Source organism: Coniosporium apollinis, assembly GCF_000281105.1.
Source record: "Coniosporium apollinis CBS 100218 chromosome Unknown supercont1.12, whole genome shotgun sequence".
In the NCBI taxonomy this organism is placed as follows: Eukaryota; Fungi; Ascomycota; class Dothideomycetes; genus Coniosporium; species Coniosporium apollinis.
In genome coordinates, this window is record NW_006913274.1 from 11,961 (window position 1) to 35,011 (window position 23,051).

The window sequence follows — 23,051 nt, forward strand, 5'->3', positions numbered from 1 at the left end:
ATTACTAATTACCTAGTTCTATATATTCTAATAGACTCTTCTATCTAGATTAATCTACTTACTAATATAGAGTAGCCGCTCTATAAATACTATAATCTTCTAGCGCTTACTAAGAGTAAGGTTTAGATAGTATAAGTGTATATTCTATATAAGGTAAAAGGTATATATATAGTACTATAAGATAAAATACTTAAGTATTACATTAATAATCTAGCTATAGGTTCCTTACTTAACTATAGATAGAATCTAGCGGAAGTTACTATAGAAGTATACTATAATACTACTAAAGGGGAGCTACTACTAATTATTACTCTTATTGTAAAGATTTTATAGTATCTATAAGACTATCTCTACTATATAGTAATAATATATTACTATCTTATTTTAGAAGATTAGGCGTGTCTCTTATAGTAGCTCTATAAGGTAGAACTACTTAGGTATATTATAGGTCGAGTGCTTATTAATATTAATTAGAATCTTAAAGTAAGAGTACGTGGTAGTACCTCTAGCGAGTAGGGTTATAGTAATACTAGATATTACTACTATAAGTACTACTCTATTCTATAGCCGCTAGTAGGATAGTATAGTATTCTATAGAAAGATTTTACTAGTACTACTAGAGCTATTAATAAAGAAGAAGCTGCCCTAATTAGATTCTACTACCTAGTTAAGTAGGTTAGATATAAGCTACTACTTAGTATTTAGGTATAGAAGGCTATTAGTAAGGCTAGTCTATATCTCCTCTATATTAAATATAAGCTACTTATATAAAAGATAGTTATAATAGTCTATAGAGTTCTTAAGCTAGCTATATTAGAGCTATAAGAGACTATAGCTATCTAGTATTTAGTTATAGTAGGTAAGGATTATATAAAGTAAGTAGGTATAAGATTCTTAACCTACTTCTAAGTTAGCTTCTAGATGCTATATATAGTCTATAGCTAGTAGTAGTAGTTATTTATAAGATAGCTATAGAAGTAATTCTATAGTACTATAGAATCTATAGGTCTATAGCTTACTAGTATAATTATAAAGAGCTTATATAGCTACTACTCTAGCTAGAACTCTATAGCCTCTACTAGCACCTATAAGTACTCTCTATTATCCTATAATAGCCTATAGGTAAGGTAGGTAGTCTAAAAGGTTATGTATATCTAGCCCTTAAAGATATAAGTATTCTTAAATAAATACTAGCTAGCGATATTTACTAGTAGTAGGTATAAATAATATACTTTACCTACTACAATAGAAAGCTATATTATATAGTTAACTATAAAGCCTTGATGCCCGGCTTCAGGGCGACCCTCAAGCTCTATCGTCAACTCTTCAAGCGGCGCTAGCAGCTTCATATATCTATTCAGCACGTCCCAATCGTCAGCGGTTAGCCGGTCTTCGAAGATAACCAGTGACGGAGCGCCAGGATCCTTTGGCTTCTTGCCTTGCCGCACCAATCCCTCATACCGCACTTGTTCGGTATCAATGAAGAACTCAATCGCAAGCCGAAGCTTAACAGCGCGGTCAATCATCTTGTAAGTGGAGTTCCACCTTGTGCTGTTGTCTTGGATAAGATCTAGTGTCACCGGTCTAGCAGCGGCATCGTCCTCGGTCTCTAGAAGGGTAAGAAACTCTCTTTGGGCTTCATGAAACCGGGTCTTGCGCTGAGGTGACTTTTATATATCCAGACAATAAGGTTGTGTAGCCTCCCAATTGGCCCCCTCCGGCGCCAGAGCGTCAACTCGTCCAGTAGATCCTTCCGCGCAGTCAGTTCGGCTTCAAGGATATCAACCTCGCTCCCAAATAGCGCCTCCCTTGCCACAAGGTTCAGGATATGACCGACACAACGCAGCCGGCGGTGTTTGGGGTTGAAACCGAAGCGTTCAGCAAGCTTGCGCACACAGAGATCGTTGTTCAACGCGTTATCCAGCATAAAGTATCCAAGCTTATCCTGGATCCTAAAGTCTTCGATAATGGCTGCCACCGTGTCTGCGATATTGGCGCCTGAGTGGCTACCTTGCTGCTCCGGTAGCGCAAGCAAGAAGGTCTTCAAGGTGTTGGCGGCGGCATAATGGACAACAATCCCATTAAGGCTAAGAAGGTTCCTAGATGTCCAGAGGTCAAAGCATACATGGATACGTCCTTCAGGCTAATATTTACCCTAGGGGAATTAAAAGCGTAGGGCATTGAAAGTTGTAGGGGACTAAACATTTTAGGGCGATGAAAACCCTGGGGCAATAGGAGGGGTACGGATTGAATGCTTGAAAGTTTCCCCATATCCCGGCGTATCGCCATGGCGGCCAGTAGGCACGCCAGGATGTAAGTTGTGGTTGATCGCCTGCATGGATCCGGAACTGCTTGGCTGCTTGAGGGTGAGAAATGCCCCACTGCCCGTCATCTCGAGACGCCGACCAGTCAGGAATACCCTGTAACCGCCACAGCACCAACATCTTAAGCGTGACTGACGCTTTTAATTATTTTATAGTGAGAGTCAGAGCTGAGGGTCACGACACCATAGAAAGGGACTTTGTATAGACTAATCCAGCATGAGCAAGACGTCGATTAGTACGGCGCGGGTGCTCCAAACTTGCGGGCTCTGCTACATCCAAATCTCCTGCACGGGCTCCTTCAGCCACACTCTAGCCGTGGCCAGGTTACAATGTTAGGCATTTCTATAGAAGGGACCGCAACGCCTTGTTTGACCACCTATGATTGGCCTTGCTTTCAGCCGCAGCTGTTAGAGCCAGGAAGCAAACGCGAACTGCCAGCTGCTTCCAACGCGCGACGTGCCTCGTGATCCCTGCTCATACGTCCCACTCACCCCGCTCAGCGCTTGTGCCGCGACCTTGCAGATGCGATCTGTTCGGCTCGCTGCGCCTCTCTGCTTCAGGCTGGTGCCTAGTATCGGTACGACAAGCAAGAACGGCCTTAAAAATGGTATCTGTAGTGGACTCTTCATCTCCAACTCGTCAAGACTGACAATGTCTAATCATTCAAAGCTCTGTTCTTCACTTAGCATATTTCAGCGTTTGCTGCCATACGTGTACCATCATCACGCACACTGTCCTGCCTTTCTGAATGCAGTCATGGAGCCTGCCTCCCTCGCTACTGGTATCGTCGCGCTCGCCGGCCTGTTCAACAACGCCATCGACTGCTTTGAATACGTCCAGCTTGGCCGGAGCTTTGGCAAGAACTTCCAGACCAGTCTGCTGAAGCTGGACAGTGCACGCCTGCGGCTATCGCGATGGGGCGAAGCTGTAGGACTGAGTGGAGACCTGAGCGACGTGCGATCATTGCAGCAGACGTTACGTTCAGCACAGGACGTGGCTAAAGCTGACGCAATACTGGGCCAAGTCCTAGACTTGTTCGCCGATGCAGAAGGAGTTTCCGTCAAGTTCAAGAGCCGAGCCAAGCCTGGCGACCAGAGCCTGCTAGTGTACGACTCTCGAACCGAGCTGGAACCGGTCACAGCATCCCTTCATGAAAGGATGCGTGAACTGTCCTTGAAACGCCAGAGTCGGACCGGGCTGCGACAGAAAGCCAAGTGGGCGATGTACGAGGAGAAGCAGTTCAGAAGACTGATCGAGGACATCACCGAACTGGTCGACAACCTGGTAGAGCTCTTCCCAGCTGCTCAGGCATCTCAGCGGCGTCTCTGCGAGGTTGAGGTGTCCGAGATCGGGGCAGAGGAGAGTCTTCCGGTCTTGAAGGAGATCGTCGCCAATCAGGACAGATATCTGGAAGCTGCTGTGTCGAAGGCTCTTGAAAGCCGCAAGGGCGGTTCGCCCAACGTAGTTTTCTCAGGAAACAACAACTCGGGCTTTCAGTCTGCAATCAACTACGGCACCATCAACTCGCGCTGGGGAGCAGGCGCCAAATAGAGGCTGCACGTCCCGCTCCTGCAGGATGCACGAGTCTCTGCGAGGTTTACTGATCAGCACACAGGTTTCGGGCGCGTTGGGCTCAGCAGCATCGGCGTGGTTCTTATTAGGCTCCACATACTGGTTCCTGTTGTCATGTACGTTTTCTGAGTAGATAGTGAAGAGCACACGCGCCCAACCACAGACCTCCGTGCGTGGAGAGGAGGATTAGTTAGGCTTGGTTGTGAAATCGCTGGTAGTCATGTCTATATTCGGCGGCGAAAGCTGTGTTCTGACTGTTGTTCTCCGTCCTGTCTGATAACCGCTCTCGCTCTCTCTCAAGTGACAATAGGAAGACAGCACAACCGGGGTTTCGAGACACAGCACAGCGAACCGCTCAGCCCGCTTTGAGTGCAGCATTACATAGAGACAACGATGCACGGCAGGCTGTAGTGTCTGCAACAGGAACAACAGTGGGCAAGGCGTTGGCTGTACACCGAATGCGTCGTCCCAGCCCGCAACAGTCGGTCCACTCGATATGACCACAAAATGCACGAAAGCTGCATAGGTACCCACCTTGTGGTGATTAGAGGAAAACGCGTTGAAGAATAAAGCCTCGCAATCTTGCCCACGGATCCTACCTCTGTTCTTCTGTTGTCTGCATCTAGGGCACCAAAGCGATCGCTGCAGTCACCATGTCTCCATAACGCCAACGGACCGTACCTTGGTTGAGATCCGCGGACCCGCCCAAGCACTAGCACTCCCACATGGCCTGGCGATCAGGCAACCTAGCATGAACGTCAAGACATCTTTTACGAACCAAAACTTGCCAAGAGTGTGCCGAAGTCCGTACCAAGTTGCTTGCTATTGGCTCAAAAGATAACGGGCCTGGGACAGGAGTACTTGAGAACAACCTATCGCCCAGACCGTTCTGACACCCGTCCTGTGCATGTACGGTGACTGGTGGGGGCCACAACAAGGCATGGGCGCTTAATCCCGTAGGAAGGAATGAGACGAGTACCTCGCGCTTCGGTGGATACAGACGCGACTTTCCGCGCGAAGAAACGGACAGGCTTAGACAACGCCTAGTGCTCGAGCTGAAAACGAGCACATATCCATTGTCAGCACCTTAAGAGTTAACTTTTATAGTGTCTCAGCTCCACGACTATCTGTTGGCTTATACAAGCGGCCCACAGCCCGAACGATGAGATCAGAGTAAACCTGTCTAAGATGGCGAATGCCGACATCAAGGCGCACTTCTCAGGCGACAACAATCGAGGCTTCCAGCAAGGGATCAACTATGGAAAGATCTACAACACCTTTGGCGACAGATCTGGTATTCTACCCTCTGCAGAACGAGCAGCTGTTGTCGAGCGCTAACCACGTTGTTCCCGTGCAGAAGATCGTCAGGGAGAATATCTGGCTAAGCTGCCTTATGCTGAGGGCGCCGCTTTCGACTCCTACCTTCGCCGACACGACCCACAATGCCTCCCCAACACCCGCGTCGAGCTCCTCCAGCAGGTGAGGGCATGGACCGATGAACCTGGTGGCAGGTGTACCTTCTGGCTGCACGGCATGGCCGGCACGGGCAAGTCGACGATTGCGCGCACTGTCGCTCATGAGCTCAGCAGGCTCAATCTTCTCGGAGCAAGCTTCTTCTTCTCCCGTGGTGGGGGTGATCTTGCTCGCGCTGCCAAGTTCTTCACCAGCCTCGCTGTTCAGCTAGCAAAAACGTCGCCCGCCGTCAAGCAGCACGTTTGTATAGCGGTGGCCGAGAACCCCGACATCACCCAGCAGGCTCCGCGCGATCAGTGGAGGAAGCTTATCCTTCAACCGCTCTCCAGCTTGGAGGACGGCTTGATCGAGTCGCGGCGGTTGGTGCTTGTGATCGATGCCTTGGACGAGTGTGAGGGAGAAGACGACGTTCGGCAAGTGCTCCAGCTGCTTGCCGAGACAAAGGAGCTGAAGACGGTCCGACTGCTTACCTTCGTGACGAGCAGACCTGAGACAGCCGTCCGCCACGGCTTCCGCCGGGCTTCTGGAGTGTACCAAGACTTTGTGCTTCACAACATCGAGCAGTCCATCGTCGAGCGGGATATCCTTATCTTCCTGGAGCACGAGCTGGATGATATCAGGCAACAACGAGCTCTTCCAGCAGGGTGGCCTGGTCAGCAGAAGATAAAAGACCTTGTGCGCCGGGCTGGTGGGCTGTTCATCTGGGCGGCAACGGTGTGTCGGTTTATTAGAGGCGGCAGGAATCTTGCTGAAAGACGCCTTACCCTTGTCCTCAAGGGTGGCACTGCTGGACTAGACAGCATGTATACCACAATTCTGAAGGACTCGATGAATGGGCAGTTCGACGAGGAAGAAGAAGAGGAGGTATCCCGCTTGTTTCGAAAGATTATAGGGTCTATTATCGTCTTATCCGAGACCCTATCTACTGCCGCCTTGGCTAGCCTGCTTGATGAGCCACGGACAACAGTGGACGGGACTCTGGGCAACCTGCGTTCTGTCTTGGATATGTCGGATGGCCAAGGCTGCCCGATCCGGCTGTTGCACCCTTCGTTTCGCGACTTCCTGCTCAGCAAGGAAAGATGCTCTGACCCTCAGTTCTGGGTCGACGAAGGGAAAGCACACAGAGAGCTGGCCGACAGCTGCCTGCGAGTCATGTCGAGGGGCCTGCGCAAAGACATGTGCGGTCTGCAAAAGCCGGGGGCGCTCGCCAGTGAGGTGGAGCGCAGCACGGTCGAGCGCTGCGTCCCCACGGAGCTGCAGTATGCGTGCCGCTACTGGGTGCATCATCTGCAGCAGAGCGACAGCGGCCTGGGCGACGGTAGCCGAGTGTACAGCTTCCTTCAGGAACACTTCCTGCACTGGCTTGAGGCCCTTAGTCTAATAGGAAAGATGTCGGAAGGCGTTCTTATGGTGGCAGGGCTGCAGATGTTGCTGGCAGTGAGTGGGCCCCTAAGTGCTATATTATAGTGTTAAGATGCTAACATAGCTATTAATAAGCGGGAAGCAAACCCTGCTTTAATGGCGATGCTGCAGGATGTGAGGCGCTTCATGCTCGCCTACCGGTTAATTATTAAGCAGGCACCACTTTAGATATACGTCTCTGCCCTCATGTTCGCGCCAAAGAGAAGCGTAGTTAGGAAGCAATTCTGGGACCAGGTGCCGGAGTGGCTTAAAAGGACGCCAGAGGTGGAAGAGGAGTGGAGCCCGTCTTTACAAACTCTAGAGGGTCACTCAAGGAGAGTTATAATAGTGGGGTTCTCACTAGACGGCAAGCTCCTCACTTCTGCGTCGGGTGACAGAATAATTAGGCTATAGGACCTAGCTATAGGAGCCTCGCGTAGCACTCTACACAGTCACTTAGAATATATCATAGTAGTAAGGTTCTCGCCGGACGGTAAGCTCCTCGCTTCTACATCGTGGGACAGAATAATTAGGCTATAGGACCTAGCTATAGGAGCCTTACGCGGCACTCTATAGGGTTATTTAAGTAGGGTCGCGGTAATAGCATTCTTGCTAGACGGTAAGCTCCTTACTTTTATATCGAGTAATAGAATAGTTAGGCTATAGGATTTAGCTATAGGAGCCTTGTGCGGCACTCTATAGAGTTATTTAGACTTAGTTATAGTAGTAGGGTTCTCGCTAGACGGCAAGCTCCTCGCTTCTGCATTATGGGATAGGATAGTTAGGCTGTAGGACCCGGTAATAGGAGCCTCGCGCGGCATTCTATAGAGTTATTTAAGCGGGGTGATGATAATAGCATTCTCGCTAGATAGTAAGCTCCTTGCTTCTGCATCGTGGGACAGGATAGTTAGGCTATAGGACCCGGCAATAGGAGCCTCGCGCGGCACTCTCCACGGTCACTTAAAGGTAGTTATGGAAGTAGTGTTCTCGCTGGACAGCCAGCTCCTCGCTTCTGCATCAGATGACATGATAGTTAGGCTATAGGACCCGGCTATAGGAGCCTTACACCGCACTCTCTATAGTCACTTAGAGGTAGTTACAGAAGTTGTATTCTCGCCGGACGGCCAGCTCCTTACTTCTATATCGGATGATAGGATAGTTAGGCTATAGGACCTAGCTATAGGAGCCTCGCGCGGCATTCTATAGGGTCATTTAAGCGGGGTCGCGGTAATAGTATTCTTACTAGACGGTAAGCTCCTCGCTTCTATATCGGGTAATAGAATAGTTAGGCTATAGAACCTAGCTATAGGAGCCTCGCGTGGCACTCTATAGGGTTATTTAAGCTAGGTCACGGTAATAGCATTCTCGCTAGACGGTAAGCTCCTTACTTTTGTATCGGGTGATAGAATAGTTAGGCTATAGAACCCAGCTATAGGAGCCTCGCACGGCACTCTATACGGTCACTTAGAATATATCACGGTAGTAGGGTTCTCGCCGGACGGCAAGCTCCTAGCTTCTGCATCATGGGACAATACGGTTAGATTGTGGGATATAAGAAGCAATGAACAAGTCCAACTATTCAACACTCCTAACGTCGTTCAGAATCTGTCTTTCACCAGCGATGGCTCATGCCTTGAGGCAGATGGGGGACAGATCCAGCTCGGAAGTCCTTCCACACACAACGAGCAGGTCTCATTGTTATCATCGCTATCTGTAGATAAGGGCAAGCAGTGGGTTATCTGGAACACCTATCCTGTTCTCTGGCTTCCTCCAGAGTATCGACCTAGCTGCGTGGCCGTTCACAACAACACCCTTGCGATGGGACACTGGTCAGGGCGAGTCAGCATCACCAGCTTCGATCCGGGCTACGGCGATCTCGGTCGCAGGCAAGAGGTGATGGAGCTGATGGAAAAGGCGGCGGAGGCAAGCCAGAGGACATTGGACATCAAGCATGCAGGCACTCACTTGTCGACGAACAACCTTGCAGAGAGCTAGAGCGTTACGGGTTGCAGGCAAGGAGCAAAGGTCGAAGGCAATGACATGCATGAGGTAAGCCGGAGGACGCTCTTGGATGTGTTAAATCCTTCGATCATGCTGACCTACTGTAGCTCAGCCTTGGAGGGCAATCTTGCCCGCCACAGAAGGGCAAAGCGAGGATGCGTGATAAACTAAAACGTCGGCTCAAGAATTCGCGACTGGCATTGCAGGCAGAGCAATCTACACACTTGGGTTCTGGGCGTTCTGGTAGGTTTTCCCGGCCCAGATCCTAGCGTCTAGACTACAAACAGCACGGATTCGCATTAGCTTGCGCTAAAGGGGACTGGCAACAAACGATCCTAGTCTCATCCTGCACGTAATCCATTCCAAGCTTATGCGACTGCTCTCAGCGACGAGCAGGCTTCCTCGGAGATTGGAGGGTATGGGCTAGTCTCCAGCTGTCGCTGAGTATCTACTGACGGAAGGCATGTACCCGTCGAAGGACGAACTCGGCTGAGAGCGTAAGCTAGCCATATGCTAGGTTTAAATTGATCGAGACGATTCCGCTTTTGATCGTAGTGTGATGTACCAGCGTGAACGAACTGACGCCTGGGTTCGTCCAGGAAATTGCTTAAAGATCCATCTCCATTCTTTTTCCTCCTTCTTCCATCGGATTAAGCGCTTATCATCTGCTGGTGACCAGCGACCGTGTTTCCTAGAGCTCTGATGCTCTTCATCGTCGTCCAAGCCCTCGTTATCGTAGTTCAGGTCATCTCCGCTCAGATCGCTGTCGCTTAGGTGCTCATTGTCGTCGCTCGACCACTCATCCTCATGTCGGGCAAGGGCTTCCGGTCTTGTCATTCGCTCCTCACCATCTCGGTGGGTACGATTCGGCTTCGCGATAAGGCTGGAGGAGAGGTTGGCGTTGTCGGAAAGATTACGGATGATACCTGTAAGAAGCCACAGGTTTGACGGGAGCGACTTGACATTAACGTCATCAAGCTTTCTTGGAGCGCCCTGGAGAATCGTGACTGATGGGGCTCCTAGAAACTTTGCTATGTCGCGAGGGTCGCGAATGATAGCTGTCACAAATGCCATGTTGGACGATGGGAGCGGGTGAATAGTGACATTACTTAAGTTTTGCTGGGCCAGTTCAGACGATTCGTTAACGCGGCGGTCATACAATGGCGGCGTATCTGCGAAGTTGGAAGTTTGAGGCGATATGGGCGACCGGAGAATAGCCGCTGGCTCCGCGTCTGGTCTGAGAGCCCTGACCGTTCTGGTCGATGCCGAGAATGAGCGCACTACACCAAACAGATCCGTCAGCTGTCTTGGTCCACAGCAAGCGGGTGCGGATTCATGAAACCCACGTTTGGTCGACTTGCAGAGCTAGAGAGACTGTCTGCTTGCATCTTTCGAGATTCCTCACGACCTTATCCACCTCCTTGCTCTCGAAGGGCCACTTCAAAGCTCGAACACCGAACCGGCTCATAGCCTTGCGTGTCTTCCCCGGATCCAGTCCCTTCTTCAGCTCTATCAGCTGTGTGAAGCAATCCTTGAGCGCATCGCGCAGCTTCTGGGAAGCCGAGAGCTGCGCGCTGTCCGGCCTATGAAGCAGCCGCTCGACTTCTCGAAGCACATCGGCGACGCTGTTGACCTCCCCTCGGAGGCGTTCGATATCGTTTTTGGCATCCTTGACGGCGAGGGAGTACTGAACGCAGAGCGAAGCGATCTTCGCAGACAGGTCGACGATAGCGATAATGTTCGCTGTTACTCCAAGTGGCTCCATCCTCGCGCGACCTTACGAGAGAGAGCGGCGGGGAACCGGCGGCGATCGGCGGGGACTGGTGGGGAGCGGGGCTACCGATACCCTCGATCACTTCGAACACCTCAATCTTAGTATAAGAGCGTGGTTCTAATACTGTGTTGATGGCTTTTCAAAACTTATAGAGTCTGGATGTTACACATGCGATAGATGCCATCACGGTCGATAAGTTGGGGATGGTGAAGCCGTCGCGAGGCTGTCAGCGCCAGCTAGACGCGCAGAACAAGTGGCAGTGCATGGCGATCTACTCTCAGCCCCCATGCAGCATCGGATGGCTAGCTTGCGTTCTCCGATCAGGCTGAGCCGTTTGCTGCATGTTGCGCTGCTGGCTAAGTCCAAGCATTCCGCAGCTCGCAGGGCCTGCTGTTGGCAGAGACACTGGCTAGGCCGTTTGGCTCTGGAACGGCCGGAGAAGTACGAAGTCCGTCGAGCGGCAAGTGTGGATTTATAACAGTGTCCAATCCGAAAAAAAAAAGAGCGTCACGACCTTCGATGGGGAGACAGGGATCATTACGTAAGCTGATCTAGCCGAGGAGCTTAGGCCAATAGAAGCAGGAAGTGCGGTTTACTTCGCGGAGGAATATTGCTGCAGGTTTATTATCCCCAACATGTAGAATTATAGCAAAGATCCAAGACGACGCCCTTAACGCGGAGAAACTCCATATTTAGGCCTGCAACACTCTTCCCTTCCGAAAAGCTAAACATTTGTTCAGTTCTTCGAAGGGAAACATATTGGAATTATATAACTGCCAAATTATCCCTCGGTCTGGTGAACTGGGCGATTCGTTAGCGAGCCAATCAGATTACAGCATTTTAGAGGGACGATTGCTTGCTCATGCTTGCTCAATTACTGCCAAAATCGAGGCTTGAGAGAGTTGAATTGGTATGTATGACGTCGTCTATCTATGTGTTGCCTCTCGTGCCAATTTCAGGTGTTCTACCCAGCAATCTTCCATGCTACAGAGTGCTACACAGCAGAGTGAGCACCCATACGGCGATTTAGGCGGCCTTGTAGTGCTCCGCCGCTGGCCTTTGCGTATACAATTGCTAGATAGCTCTTTAAGTGGCTTCCTTTTTATCTTGCTTGTCTCGCTTGGCCACCGTAGCTGTACCTTCCTCCCTGCTGCCTCACAGGCCTTGCAGTGATTCAACTTGCCCTTCTCATACTTTATATGCTCCTCATCGTCCTCCGCTGGGTATACAAGGTCTACTAGAGGTACAGAGGAATCGTAGTGGCTAGTGGTGAGTCGCTCTGAACGCTTGAATAGCTCAATGGCAAGGTCTTGGCGGAACTTGCGTTGCTTGGTGTACCGTTCGCAAGGCAGATCTGGGTCGTGACGTGCGTAGTAGGAGAGCTTGTAGCTGTTGACAATAGCCACATCTAGTAGCCAGTGCCAGAGAGGCTTCCATGACTTTAGATGGACCCGTTGGGTGTTGTAGTAGATGCGTAGCTGATCTGCCTTATTGACACCGTTCATGAAGTGATTATAGAGGTTAATAAACTCAGGAATCTCTAGCTCCTTAAGAACTTGATCGCTAAAGATAGCACGAGTAGTTCTGGCGTTAGTAGCTGTGATTGGAGGTCTCTCTCGAAGGCGCTTTATGAACCTGTCCCCCTGAGAAACAGTACTCACAAACAGTACTACATTCTGATCCTTCCTGGCGAATTCGAGTACTTTCCCATCCTTACTTAGGCAGCCGTACAGCTTCCCCCATGGGATTTGACCGCTAAAGTTGTTTTTCAATTCCAGCAGCGATGGATCAAGACCTCGGTCCTTCTCTCGTGATTGTTGCTGAGATCGCTGCTGAGGTTGCTGCTGGGATTGCTGTGACTGCTGGATATTTGGAGCAGTCTCCGCCAGATATTCAGCCTTCGTCCTAGTCGTTCGGACTGTGCCAGCAGCACCAAACCCCTGCTCACGAAGTGTTGACAGAAGGCGGGCTGACGTGAAGAGGTTATCCAGCCAGACAACGTGCCTGGAATCGTTCTGGATACCAGCCTAGAGTAGCAGATCCAGCACCACTGCTTGAGTAGCTGGAAACCCGCGATCTTCAGTCCAATAATCATCCAAATCTATTAGTCCTGTGCCTCTTGTGTGATATAGCCAATCCAGTATATAGCCATCGTTTGCCAAAGCCCATGTCTTGAAGGCTTCAGGAGTGGGTTCCGATACTAGCTTCCGGTTCCTATGGAACAAGGCTATAGACAACGCTGTCCATAGGCAAGGAGGGTTACTAGTAGCTACCGCGCTTCTCTTCGTCTCTTCGTCCGACAACAACTTGATTACTTCGGAGTCTCCGGTCCTGCAAGCCCAATGCAAAGGCGTCCAGTTGGTACTTTGAATGAGACCTGGTGGAAGAACATGTAAGAGTCTTCCTACAACCTCCGTAGAACCCCCAGAAGCCGCATAGTGTATAGCGATGTCACCCTTCTTGTCTTTTGCATTACGATCCACGCCTAAGCCTAAGAGATGATCAACGGCCCCTAGGTGACCACCTCGCGCGGCAAGGTGAAGAGCAGTCCTTCCCTGCCCATCGGCAAGATTTCGATCTGCAGAATGATTTCCGATGAGTAGGCGTAATAGTGACACGTGACCATTGAATGCCGCTGCATTCAGCGGGTTGCCGCATTATCCACCTTGTGCGTTGATGTCCGCGGCCTTGTCAACAAGAGCTTTTACCCAATACAAGAGACCGTAATGAGCAGCAACGTGAAGCAGAGTAACTTGCGACCGTTGTGGCTGATAAGGATTCAAGACGTCCCAGAACAACCTCCAAGCTTGAAATGCGGCAGTATCAAACCTTTCAAAGCATGAAGGCAAAAGCTGATTTGACACGCCTCTACTTTCCGCTTTAGCAGCGTGTTCGAACAGTGAGTTGATGGCGTAGCGAAGGAATGGATAAGCAGTGGTCAACCCTTCTCCTAACTTTTGCTTTTCATTCCAACTTCTTCCATGGCTTACGCGCCTGCCAAGGATCCCTTGTATAGTAATGTAGTTGATACACGTCTGTTCCAATAGGAGATGACCTGTTCCAACAGCGTCTTTACCGGGTGACGAGTCAAATATATGGAGTATATGCTCTTTCAACAGAAAATCTCTCACCGATTCGTGAATAAATCGAACTGTGGCTGGGCCGCCGCTTCCACTTTTAAGAATCCCGGCTAGGCCTCTTGACCGCTTGCGTAGAAGCTTCTCCATTTGCTCGTCTTTTTTAACGAATGCTGGCGATGCCTCACAGTCCTTCTGAGTTTTATGGGCCGTCCCGAAGGCCAATCCATAGCGTAACTCCGTTGCTGTCAACGGTCTTTGCGCAAGCAGCACCCAGAACATTATCTTTGCGAACTCACGGCGTTCGTCTTGAGAAATTGAGTCGACGATCTGCTTGAAAACATCGCTTAGCCCTTGCGGAACGGACGAGACGATTGCGAACAGTTTGTCGTCTGTTTCTTCATCAACAAGCGCTTGCACAAGTTGTCTGACAACGAGTACGACCCATAGAAAGACACCTAAAGCTTTAGCGGTTATCGACTCCGATAGAAGCTGGACGGTTATGTCCGAGTTGATACGAGTGCCAAGCTTGGCAACAACGTAGGTGGAGATGTCCTTTGTGTTGCAGTCCTCCATCCGAATCTCGGACCAGTTGTGGAGCTGGATGTTTGGGTAGTGGCGACTTGAGAGACAAACTCTGAGCTTGCAGTTGCTGCTCTTCGCAGATATTGTGGCGTTGGTAAAGAAATCTGCTAATACATGTTCCTGCAGTTCTTCTAGCTGCCATGTCCAACCCGGTTGGTGGAGGTCCCGTTTCTGTCGATAGGTCGGCAGAAGAGCGGTTAGTACTGCTCGAACTTGCTCGGATAGTTGATTCAGCAAAGACCTGAACATCCCAACCATACTCTTTTCTAGAAAGCCACCACGTGCGTTGAAGAAGAAAGCAACCACCATAACATGGGAAATTCTTGTGCGGCTTTTCAATTTACGCATAAAAGCCTCCTTCATCAAGGTGGATTTCCCGGCTCCTGGCTTGCCTTCTATCCAGAGCAGGTCGTTATGCTGGGTAGAACTGTCTGTGTTATCCCAGCTCTGATAGGTCGGATGGCTGAATAGCCAATCACAGGTCTTCCCAAGAGCGCTCTCAACTGTCTGGCGGCGAAACTCGATTTCCTTGAACGATAACGACCGCAAGCATTCTTCAATAATGTTAATATCAAGTGGAGCTTGGGTAGTCTCAACTTACCTTCCTCCTCTTCGCTGTAGAAAACCGATTCAGCCGGTACTGCTGGAATATTGATATCAGCTGTTGTGACAAGTCAATCTGAGAATGAGAGCCCTTAGATAACGATGTGCTTTAGTAAGTGTGGTCTTTTAGTCGGATTCAATGCAAGGGTAACAGGAAAAAAGCCCATAGAATTGCAAATACGAACATTTACAGAGAGCTATATGGACTAACCACGAACAAGCAGGCCAATCTGGTGAGATACGGATTGGAAAGCAGAGCTGTGATTGTGACCGAATCGGCATATCTCCCGGTGATCGCAGCCATCCATAGGCACAATAGTCTCCCCTGGAATGTCCATGACACCGCTGATATCATCAACAACCTAGCTAGATTAGAAACACTAAAGCTGTAAGAATCAAAGCGAGAATGACTCACTCGTTCCTTGAGGGGGGGGTGTTGTCTTCTGCTCAACAAACGATACGATCTTGAACTTTGAAGCCCGATTCCTGAAGTTTGTTGAGATAGACTTTAGCACTTTTGAGTCCTTCTCCAAAGACTTTATGAGATCCGTCCTGATTCGCCCCACAAATCCTGATGAGCCGGCCAAAGCTACATTTACCACATTCGCTAAAACTTGGGGATACTGCGTCGCACCTGAGCCATGATGAGGTGTACCAAGGAACAGTATCCCGGTAACGGCGCTCCGAATACTGTCGTATTCAGGTGCGTCGAGTACTGCTAGGATGAGTGCCTTTGTTGTTCAGCTTATACTGTTCGATTTACGTGATGGAAGCTTACCCGCTTCACGACGATCCCACCCATGCTGTGACAAATAAAGATGATCGGTCGCGCTTGCTACTGGGATTTTCTTAACTGACAAGAGGAGAGAGATTTAAGAGAGGTGTTAGCCCTCACATACCTCCGGTCGATGTCTGACCGCCGACAGCTTTACTAGCAATGACCTTGCAAAATCGTCTAGCTTGCCAGTATTGAGGGTGAAGGCAACTTCGGAAGGGTATCCGAAGGAGAAGATCCGAGCGCCTGGAAACTCTGAGGGCAGGAAATCTCGGAGCCAAAGCTGACCATTTGAATGTGTCCAAGTGTTGAAAGCATCACCGTTGATGCCATGGAGAGCGACCACATCAGTATTGCACCTCGCTTGCTCATTGCGGTTGGTGTCTTCACATTGCTCCTTGTTGAGAAAGAAGAGCCCATATTCCTCCACTGGTATGTTGTCAGGTCGGACTGTTTCGAGGAGTAAAGGCGGAGCCACGCCGCCGGCGGCGGCAGAAGTTTGTCGACCGGGTCGTTGCGGTTGAGATGCGATATGAGTCATGGGTGGAGACGTGGACTCAGGTTCCACTCTTGAGGTGTCGGCAGGCTGTTGGTCGGATTGGGCTGGCTGGCTTAAAGGAGCATGGGCGGCGGTGCCACCTAAGGAAGCCGCACTCGGATTGCTGATCGTCGAAGGTTTTTCATATGGTGAGCGCTTGCTCTTAAAGACATCTTTAAGCTTTTAGAAGGCGATGGCGCCATGTTCGGAAAGGCCCTGAGGACGAAGTGCAGATGGTGAAGATGCGAGCCCGAGCCCCAGCTTGGATGCCATGCGCGTCGCGGCTGAGCTGAATTGATCGAGCTGTCGGCCGAGATACAGTTCCGCGACAAAAAGTCTGGGCCGCTAAGCGGGGATCACCACACTAATTTGTATGCAGCTCCCCACCCCCTCCCCAACACCACCACACAACACCATGGCGCGCGCTGCATTGGCTAGTATATCACCCAATACTAGAAGGCGCGATCAAGAGCTATCACCAGCATCACGCGGAAAGATCCTTGCGTGCGCAGAGGACGGGCTCTCAGTGCCCGAAATTCAACGCCGGACTGGCCTTCCAAGAGGGACGATCCGTAACACAATTTCGAAAGCTCCTTGTCGTCAACACCAGCAGTCTCTCTACCTCGAACCGGCCGTCCGAAAGCTTACTCCGAACGCGATGAACGCCATATACTGCGCGCAATCACGGCTGACCCCGGTATCACACATAGGCAGCTGAAAGAAGACTCCCAGCTGCGGATATCTACTCGGACTATTCAGCGCCTCCTAAAAGAGCATAATATTAAGAGATGGCGTCGGAAGAAGCGCTTTGCATTAACGGCCGAGCACGTAGAGGCAAGACTGAGGTGGGTAAGGGTATATCAGTACTGGACGGTCGAACAATGGCGCTCAATCATCTTTAGCGATGAGCGCTGCGTAGAGCTGGGCAAGGGTAAGCGGCAAGGGACCGGCTGGGTCTTCGGAACACCAGGTTAGATGTGTAATAAGGAGACAACTCAGCCTACTCATAAGGGTAAGCGTCCATCCACCATGGTATGGGCAGCAATTGGGGGTGTGCCCGGCCGTTCTGACCTTATTATAATGGAGCGTGATGAAAACGCACCCAGGCAAGGATATTCAGCTCGATCTTACGTTGGGGTCGTCGAGGAAGCTATGCCAACGATAGGGGACCCCGGCCTTACCTTCCTGCAAGGCAATACTCCTATTCACAAGGCGAAGATCGTGCGCGATTGGCTCCAAGAAAATTCGATTCAAACTATGGAGTGGCCGCCATACTCCCCCGACCTAAACCCGCAAGAGAACGTGTGGGCTTACCTCAAATGGTACGTCTACAAGCTCCGACCGGAGCTGGATCTCTTCGTCAATAAGGATGAATCTTGAGCTCGGAAACGCTACAGTTCAAGGGAATCACCTAATGGACATTTTGGCAAAGCATCGTATATCTTTGCACAGTATTAAGCTGCAAAGAATACAGTTAGTAGGACATTATTGGGTTAAACTTCGATCGGGGTTGCACAACCTTCCAGCAAGAATAGAACTAGAAGAAGTGCTTGAGGAGAATGAAAGCTTTAATGTAACATATATAGCTAACAAATGATCCTTATCCGCTCTACGTTCCGCTATATCGCGCTAAATCTCCAGGAGACCGCCCTTTGCATTAAAAGAGACCCCGGACGTCCGGCGCTGCTGTCACCTTAAGAACGCTGTGGCACGCGGTAAGAAGATGCCCTAATAGGTAGATTCTTAGATCGGTTCGCTCATACAATATCTAGCCTCCAGAGCGCGCACCTTAGCTACAAGCACCGCTGAGGAGAAAACGGATATTAACAGGATCAACTCCGAACGTATCCACCCCTCACTACGCCTCCATAGCGCGCACTCCAGTCACAGGCACCGCTAAGGGAACACGGACGGAGGTAACTCCCACCGTCTTAAGGAGATTCCCAGTCCTCTATAAGATAGACCGGTCATCCCACCACTACGCTTCCAGTTCATCAAACAATCGATCTTTGCAGAAAGGTGTTAAGAAGGCCAACCCAGCCACTATACTCGGCTGCCAGAAGCGCCGCCCACACATAGGGTAGAATATCGATTGTGAATGCACGAGGAAGTGCGACTGTCTTGAATATGCGGCTGTCTTGAATATGCGGCACGGGGCGTGGCTGCTACGGTCACGGGGGCAATGAACGGTGGATTGAGAAAAGGCTTTTGCACAACATTGTATGTTAGTTGCTTAGATGCATTCAGAGGGCGGAGCGTTTTGATGTTAAAATTCCGTCATACTCCAAGCGCGTGAAATCGCTACAGAGAACTGTTCCGTTATGTGTCCGCGTTAGTAGAATTGAGATGAGGCAATTTCTATTACATTGCAACATAATGATGTCTCGTGTCAACTTGGCGGTGCGCCTTCGAATCCACCGTATGCTTCCAAGATATCTGCAGCGACGCACCTCCTTTCCGAAGATTCTGACGTCGCTTGCCGCCCGTTGTCACATGATTAACTGTCCAGCGGCGGGAGGTTCATAGAACACACATGGAGTGCGGTGCTCAGGTGGGCAATAGCCGAAGGATTGTGGCCGAGATTCAGCATCAAGGCCCAGATAGCTCGACAGAGCTACCACCGCATGCTCACATCTTAATGATGACCCGCTACTGATTATAGGAACAAAGCACACAAGGACAATGTTTGGAGTAGAAGCACGAAGGCATGAGGGCACAGAAATACAAAAGAGGTAAACCAGACTCACGCTCTCGATCGTAGCTTTGTGTATCAACGCACATAAACCGCCCCAGCGCTTCTGCGTAATCGGTCAGCGATCCAATTCCACTGCTTCCCCTCCTGTCTCCAGGCAAGTAAGCGCTTCCCCTCCTCTTCTGACCATGATCTACGTTTTGCACACTGCGAAGCCTCCGCATCGCCCCCTGAGTTCTCGTCGTCGTCACCCGCATAATGCTCATCGTCATGCAGCTCAACAGCTCTAACGTTCCCAACCTTGCGGCGGACACCGTTCGACCGCATGAGTGTTCCATTCTCTGGAGGGGCCTCTACGCCTCGACACTGAACAACAAAGCACTCCAAGAATGTCAGGTCTTCTGTGAGCTGCCTGGTGGTGAGGTCGAAAGGTAGTTGTGCATCGCCAAGAATGCCCCTAAGCAGCGTACTTAGCTGGGCATGAGACAATGTTGGCAAGGAACGAACACCCCGAATGCAGGCTGTTAGAAAAGCGACATTTCCCATGTCTTCCGAGAGCTCATGGAAGTTGACGTCGGTTATCGTTGGCTGGGCCTCCGCGGCTGCTTCGTCAACCCTGTCGAGTTCAATCTGCGCTGGCGCAACTAGAGCTGGTAAGGATGATGGTAACGGGGCAGAGGGATGTGAGGCCACAATGCCCCTTATGCGAGGCCTCCCCCTGCGACGGCGCTTGGGAGGCGTAGGAGAGGCTTCGGCTTCCACCAGAGCGGACTTGGAATAACCCCGCTTCCTTGTGGACCGTGGTGCACCACCTCCAGTCGGTAATGATGCCGGTGCTGACGATAGTAGTTTCGCCTGCTCATCCTTATCATTTGACTGAGTAGTCACATCACCCGCGGGGTCGGCTGCTCGGTCTTGATGCTTCGGGTTAGGGTTAGGGTTCGTGGCTGGCAAATATACGTCGTACTTGGTGGCGCTCCCTTGGCTGGTGCCATGCTCTGTGGAGTGGGTAGGCCATCTACGGCTGCTGATTCCAGGAACTCGCTCGTGTTTTACTGCTGAACAGGTGCGTTACCAGGAGGGATCGACTGCATCTGCCGATGGAGTCTCCGTGGCTGGTTGATGTCAACTTGTGGAGGCGACATGCGCCCTCACAGTGGATCTGGACGTCCACTCTGGACGCCGTTCGGTGTCTGTGGAGCTCGTTGTTGCATTCGTGTTCTCTGCTGAATAGCGTTTTGTGGCGGCTGCGTACCATTCGGTAGTTACAGAGCCGGCATTGACTGCACCGACTACCGTGACTGAGGCGGTGGTACTGAGTGTGGAGGTCGATCGTTTGACCGCATCCCGGAAACGTCAGCGGCGACTTTTGTCACAGACGCATAGTCCAGCACTACTTCGTCTGGATGCCCTTTGCTAAAGTCCACCTCGTCGAATGGGTCACCACCAAACTCATCCTCGAGTTCTGTCCCGTCAGAGAGATTTGACTGATTTCTAGCAAACCTCGTAGCTCGAGGCCTTTCTTCTGATGGCGCATCCGCTATCGCTTGTTTTGGTGCGACCTTGACCTTCGTAACCTTCGATAGGTGTTCTTTGTTGTAGTTTCCGAACACATTCCCGAAGTGCCGAAGAGCTCTTTTGAGAGCATCTGTGACCGCTTCTTTCTTCGCCTTCTCGAAGGCTGCCGCTTTGCTATTGCAGTTCTCGGCATGACCGTAGCCAATGTCCTGACTTGTCTGTCAGCAACCAGAGCCACAAGTGAGCGAGCTTGTCAAGCACACATCATGGAACGTGCCATCCTTCAGAGTCACCCGAACGATCATTGACAGTCCCAAGGTGATCTGCCCAGTACTCTGGTTCTCGTCTACCTGTACAGACCGTCACTACCATAGTCATCCCAGCCCAATGCCACGAGCACACACGAAGTCTATCTGTGCGTTCCGAATTGCGCTTGACCAGCCGTTGGACCCAAAGACCTCATTTGCCAAGATTATGACCTTCTCGGCAGCCAGATTGTGTTCTCTGCCTCCGCCTGCGCCAGGGCTCATGGAGATGTATTCCGGCCCTAACTGTTGGTCGAGCTGACTTTGTAGCGTACCAGTCTCTGGTGCGGTATGTTCTTGTGTCTGTGGCATTGTCTCTTCGACACGATTCGGAACGGTGCTCGCTGCGCGGTGCTGGTGGCCTGGCCTACGGGAGACATTAGCATATTGAGCGATCGCTTTGCCAGCGACTTCCTTACGAAAGGCATGAGAGTATCGCTGTGAGTTGAGTAGCGGGCATATAGGATGCAGGAGAAGCGGCGAAGTGCCTTGGTATCGGTGGGTGCTTTGAGCGACATGACGTATGGGTTGATGCGCGGCACGACAATCGGCGCCAAGCCTCTTCTATCCTCCGACCTTACGTTCGAGGTGCACCGCAAACGTCAAGGATTATCTCCCAGAATCACCTCGTGGCACTTCACGTGCAGTGAGGGTATTTTCTGAAGGATAAGATCTAGATCTCAATCTCTATCTCTATATTTGCGGTGGCCAAGAAAGAGCACTAAATCCTATGAAGAAAGAGTCTACCGCGTTGACTCAAGGACACGGCTCTAGCTATGCCAAGCATTGCGAGCCTCCTCTGAACGCTCTTCATATTGGTATCAGTGTCGTGTACTGTACGAGAGATATCGATCATCCTGCGGAGCAGCTTCCACTGGAGCTTCAAACTACCACGAGGGTAAATGGTCGCGCGATTAGGATCGATTTAAGAGTCGAAGACGATGGTGTCCGCAAAGTTTGGTGCATAGAGAGTCGTTAGATTCATCCAAGGCACTCGTTACCACCAATACATGTCTGTTTCGGCCGATTAGCGAAGCTCATTATGAAGAGCTACTGTAGAGATGACCGTCTTACATCTTCAGAACGTTCCGCAGGGCCGCACCCGCGTTCTAGGCAGCGGAGAAGCCTCATCTGCGGAGTCCTTAAGTTGTTTATACACCCTTCGCCTATGCCTCAATATGTGTCTGTTCTGATTAACAGCCTCAAGCGTAAATTGTGCCGCCGGCATAGAGTTTCAACCCGCGCATGGCGCCGTGGAGAGTGGCTTTGTCCTAGGCGCTTACGTTACAGCGTTCCTTACACTATGCGTCAGCACTATTGTAGATCCAAAGAACCACGCTCACCTCAGCCTAGAGAAGAGATCGTCTGCATTGACAGTGTATGAGGCAGCTCTTCGACGCCGTAGCTCTCTGGATGGGAACTTCAGTAACATCGTTGTATCTTAGAGACTGGAAGGTTACCCCAGTCTCTCGGGCCGCTCCGACGTCAGGTTCTCGTAATCGCAATCCGCAATGTAAATGACTTGACTAATAAGATAGGGAGTTGGGTCTGTCTACACGGCAGGAAGCAGCTCTTAGTTAGAAGTTACATCCTTAAGCTTACTACAAACTGTTAAGATCCTCAACAGTCAATGTGTCCACACCGCGGGCTAGAAGTCCGGCTTCCATGCTGCAAATGCGCACGTCGAATCTGGCGTTTCGTCGACTGAGAGAAGAAGATTCACTAGTGTCGGTGACTGATCCGGTGCTTGCTAACTTGTAGCGACTGTCGTGCTCTGAATCAGTCCGCCATGTTGGATGTAGTTCTGCAGTTAGTTACATCTTTCGGCTCTGGGATATCTATATCACCGAGCCTCTGAGACTCGGTGATGAGCCTATTCCGCTCCGCAGGCACAGAGTTTCTACTAGGATGCGCGCTCCAGGCGGCACTTGGCGAAAACCTTAACGAGGGTCCAAATCCGTATGGTAAGAACGTTCAAATCGTGATAACAAACTTTTAGATTAAACTATCGCATAGAGACTTTATACCATTCTAAGTTCCCACAGCCGGTATCGACGCATCCACTTTGTAGCCTCCCATGACCAGTATTATCCTTTCGCCTGGTGGGGTGCTCAAAACTGGCCCGTGCGTAGAGGTCTTGGCACCACCTCACCGCAAAGTCGTGATGCAGTGGATAGATTAAATAAATCAGTTACTCAACACCATGGGTAGAACAAGGACTTTTGGTGAACCTGATCATGATACTAATATACAAGAATCACCTCCACAACGCAAGAAGCGTAGAAAGCAACCACCAGAACCATGGCAGCTACCTCAGTACGAACCGATGCATATTCAACCTCGCACCAGATGGCACAGGACATCAGCCCTTTCTAAAAGCGTCAATCCAGCACGGCCATGGCAGATGTTCAAT

The 23,051-nt window shown here is 50.6% G+C and overlaps 6 protein-coding genes across 6 annotated transcripts; 2 read left to right on the forward strand and 4 right to left on the reverse strand.

Moving 5' to 3' along the window:
* Positions 1 to 3,080: 3,080 nt before the first annotated feature.
* Positions 3,081 to 3,875, forward strand: W97_02963 (uncharacterized protein; the record flags this gene model as incomplete). Its single annotated transcript, XM_007780862.1, has 1 exon — positions 3,081 to 3,875. One exon carries the CDS (start codon positions 3,081 to 3,083, stop codon positions 3,873 to 3,875), a length of 795 nt encoding a protein of 264 aa, XP_007779052.1.
* A 1,209-nt stretch (positions 3,876 to 5,084) lies between these two features.
* Positions 5,085 to 6,959, forward strand: W97_02964 (uncharacterized protein; the record flags this gene model as incomplete). The annotated part of the gene is made up of 3 exons (XM_007780863.1): positions 5,085 to 5,190; positions 5,254 to 6,806; positions 6,867 to 6,959. 3 exons carry the CDS (start codon positions 5,085 to 5,087, stop codon positions 6,957 to 6,959), a joined length of 1,752 nt encoding a protein of 583 aa, XP_007779053.1.
* A 2,331-nt stretch (positions 6,960 to 9,290) lies between these two features.
* Positions 9,291 to 9,845, reverse strand: W97_02965 (uncharacterized protein; the record flags this gene model as incomplete). The annotated part of the gene is made up of 1 exon (XM_007780864.1): positions 9,291 to 9,845. One exon carries the CDS (start codon positions 9,843 to 9,845, stop codon positions 9,291 to 9,293), a length of 555 nt encoding a protein of 184 aa, XP_007779054.1.
* Positions 9,846 to 9,924: 79 nt separating this feature from the next.
* Positions 9,925 to 10,536, reverse strand: W97_02966 (uncharacterized protein; the record flags this gene model as incomplete). Its single annotated transcript, XM_007780865.1, has 2 exons — positions 9,925 to 10,051; positions 10,118 to 10,536. The coding sequence occupies 2 exons, from the start codon at positions 10,534 to 10,536 to the stop codon at positions 9,925 to 9,927; spliced, it is 546 nt and encodes a 181-aa protein (XP_007779055.1).
* Positions 10,537 to 11,509: 973 nt separating this feature from the next.
* On the reverse strand, positions 11,510 to 16,126 carry W97_02967 (uncharacterized protein; the record flags this gene model as incomplete). The annotated part of the gene is made up of 7 exons (XM_007780866.1): positions 11,510 to 11,539; positions 11,685 to 12,572; positions 13,677 to 14,761; positions 14,809 to 14,868; positions 15,226 to 15,541; positions 15,589 to 15,645; positions 15,710 to 16,126. The coding sequence occupies 7 exons, from the start codon at positions 16,124 to 16,126 to the stop codon at positions 11,510 to 11,512; spliced, it is 2,853 nt and encodes a 950-aa protein (XP_007779056.1).
* Positions 16,127 to 20,107: 3,981 nt separating this feature from the next.
* On the reverse strand, positions 20,108 to 21,156 carry W97_02968 (uncharacterized protein; the record flags this gene model as incomplete). Its single annotated transcript, XM_007780867.1, has 4 exons — positions 20,108 to 20,551; positions 20,597 to 20,683; positions 20,738 to 20,992; positions 21,058 to 21,156. 4 exons carry the CDS (start codon positions 21,154 to 21,156, stop codon positions 20,108 to 20,110), a joined length of 885 nt encoding a protein of 294 aa, XP_007779057.1.
* Between the last annotated feature and the right edge of the window lie 1,895 nt (positions 21,157 to 23,051).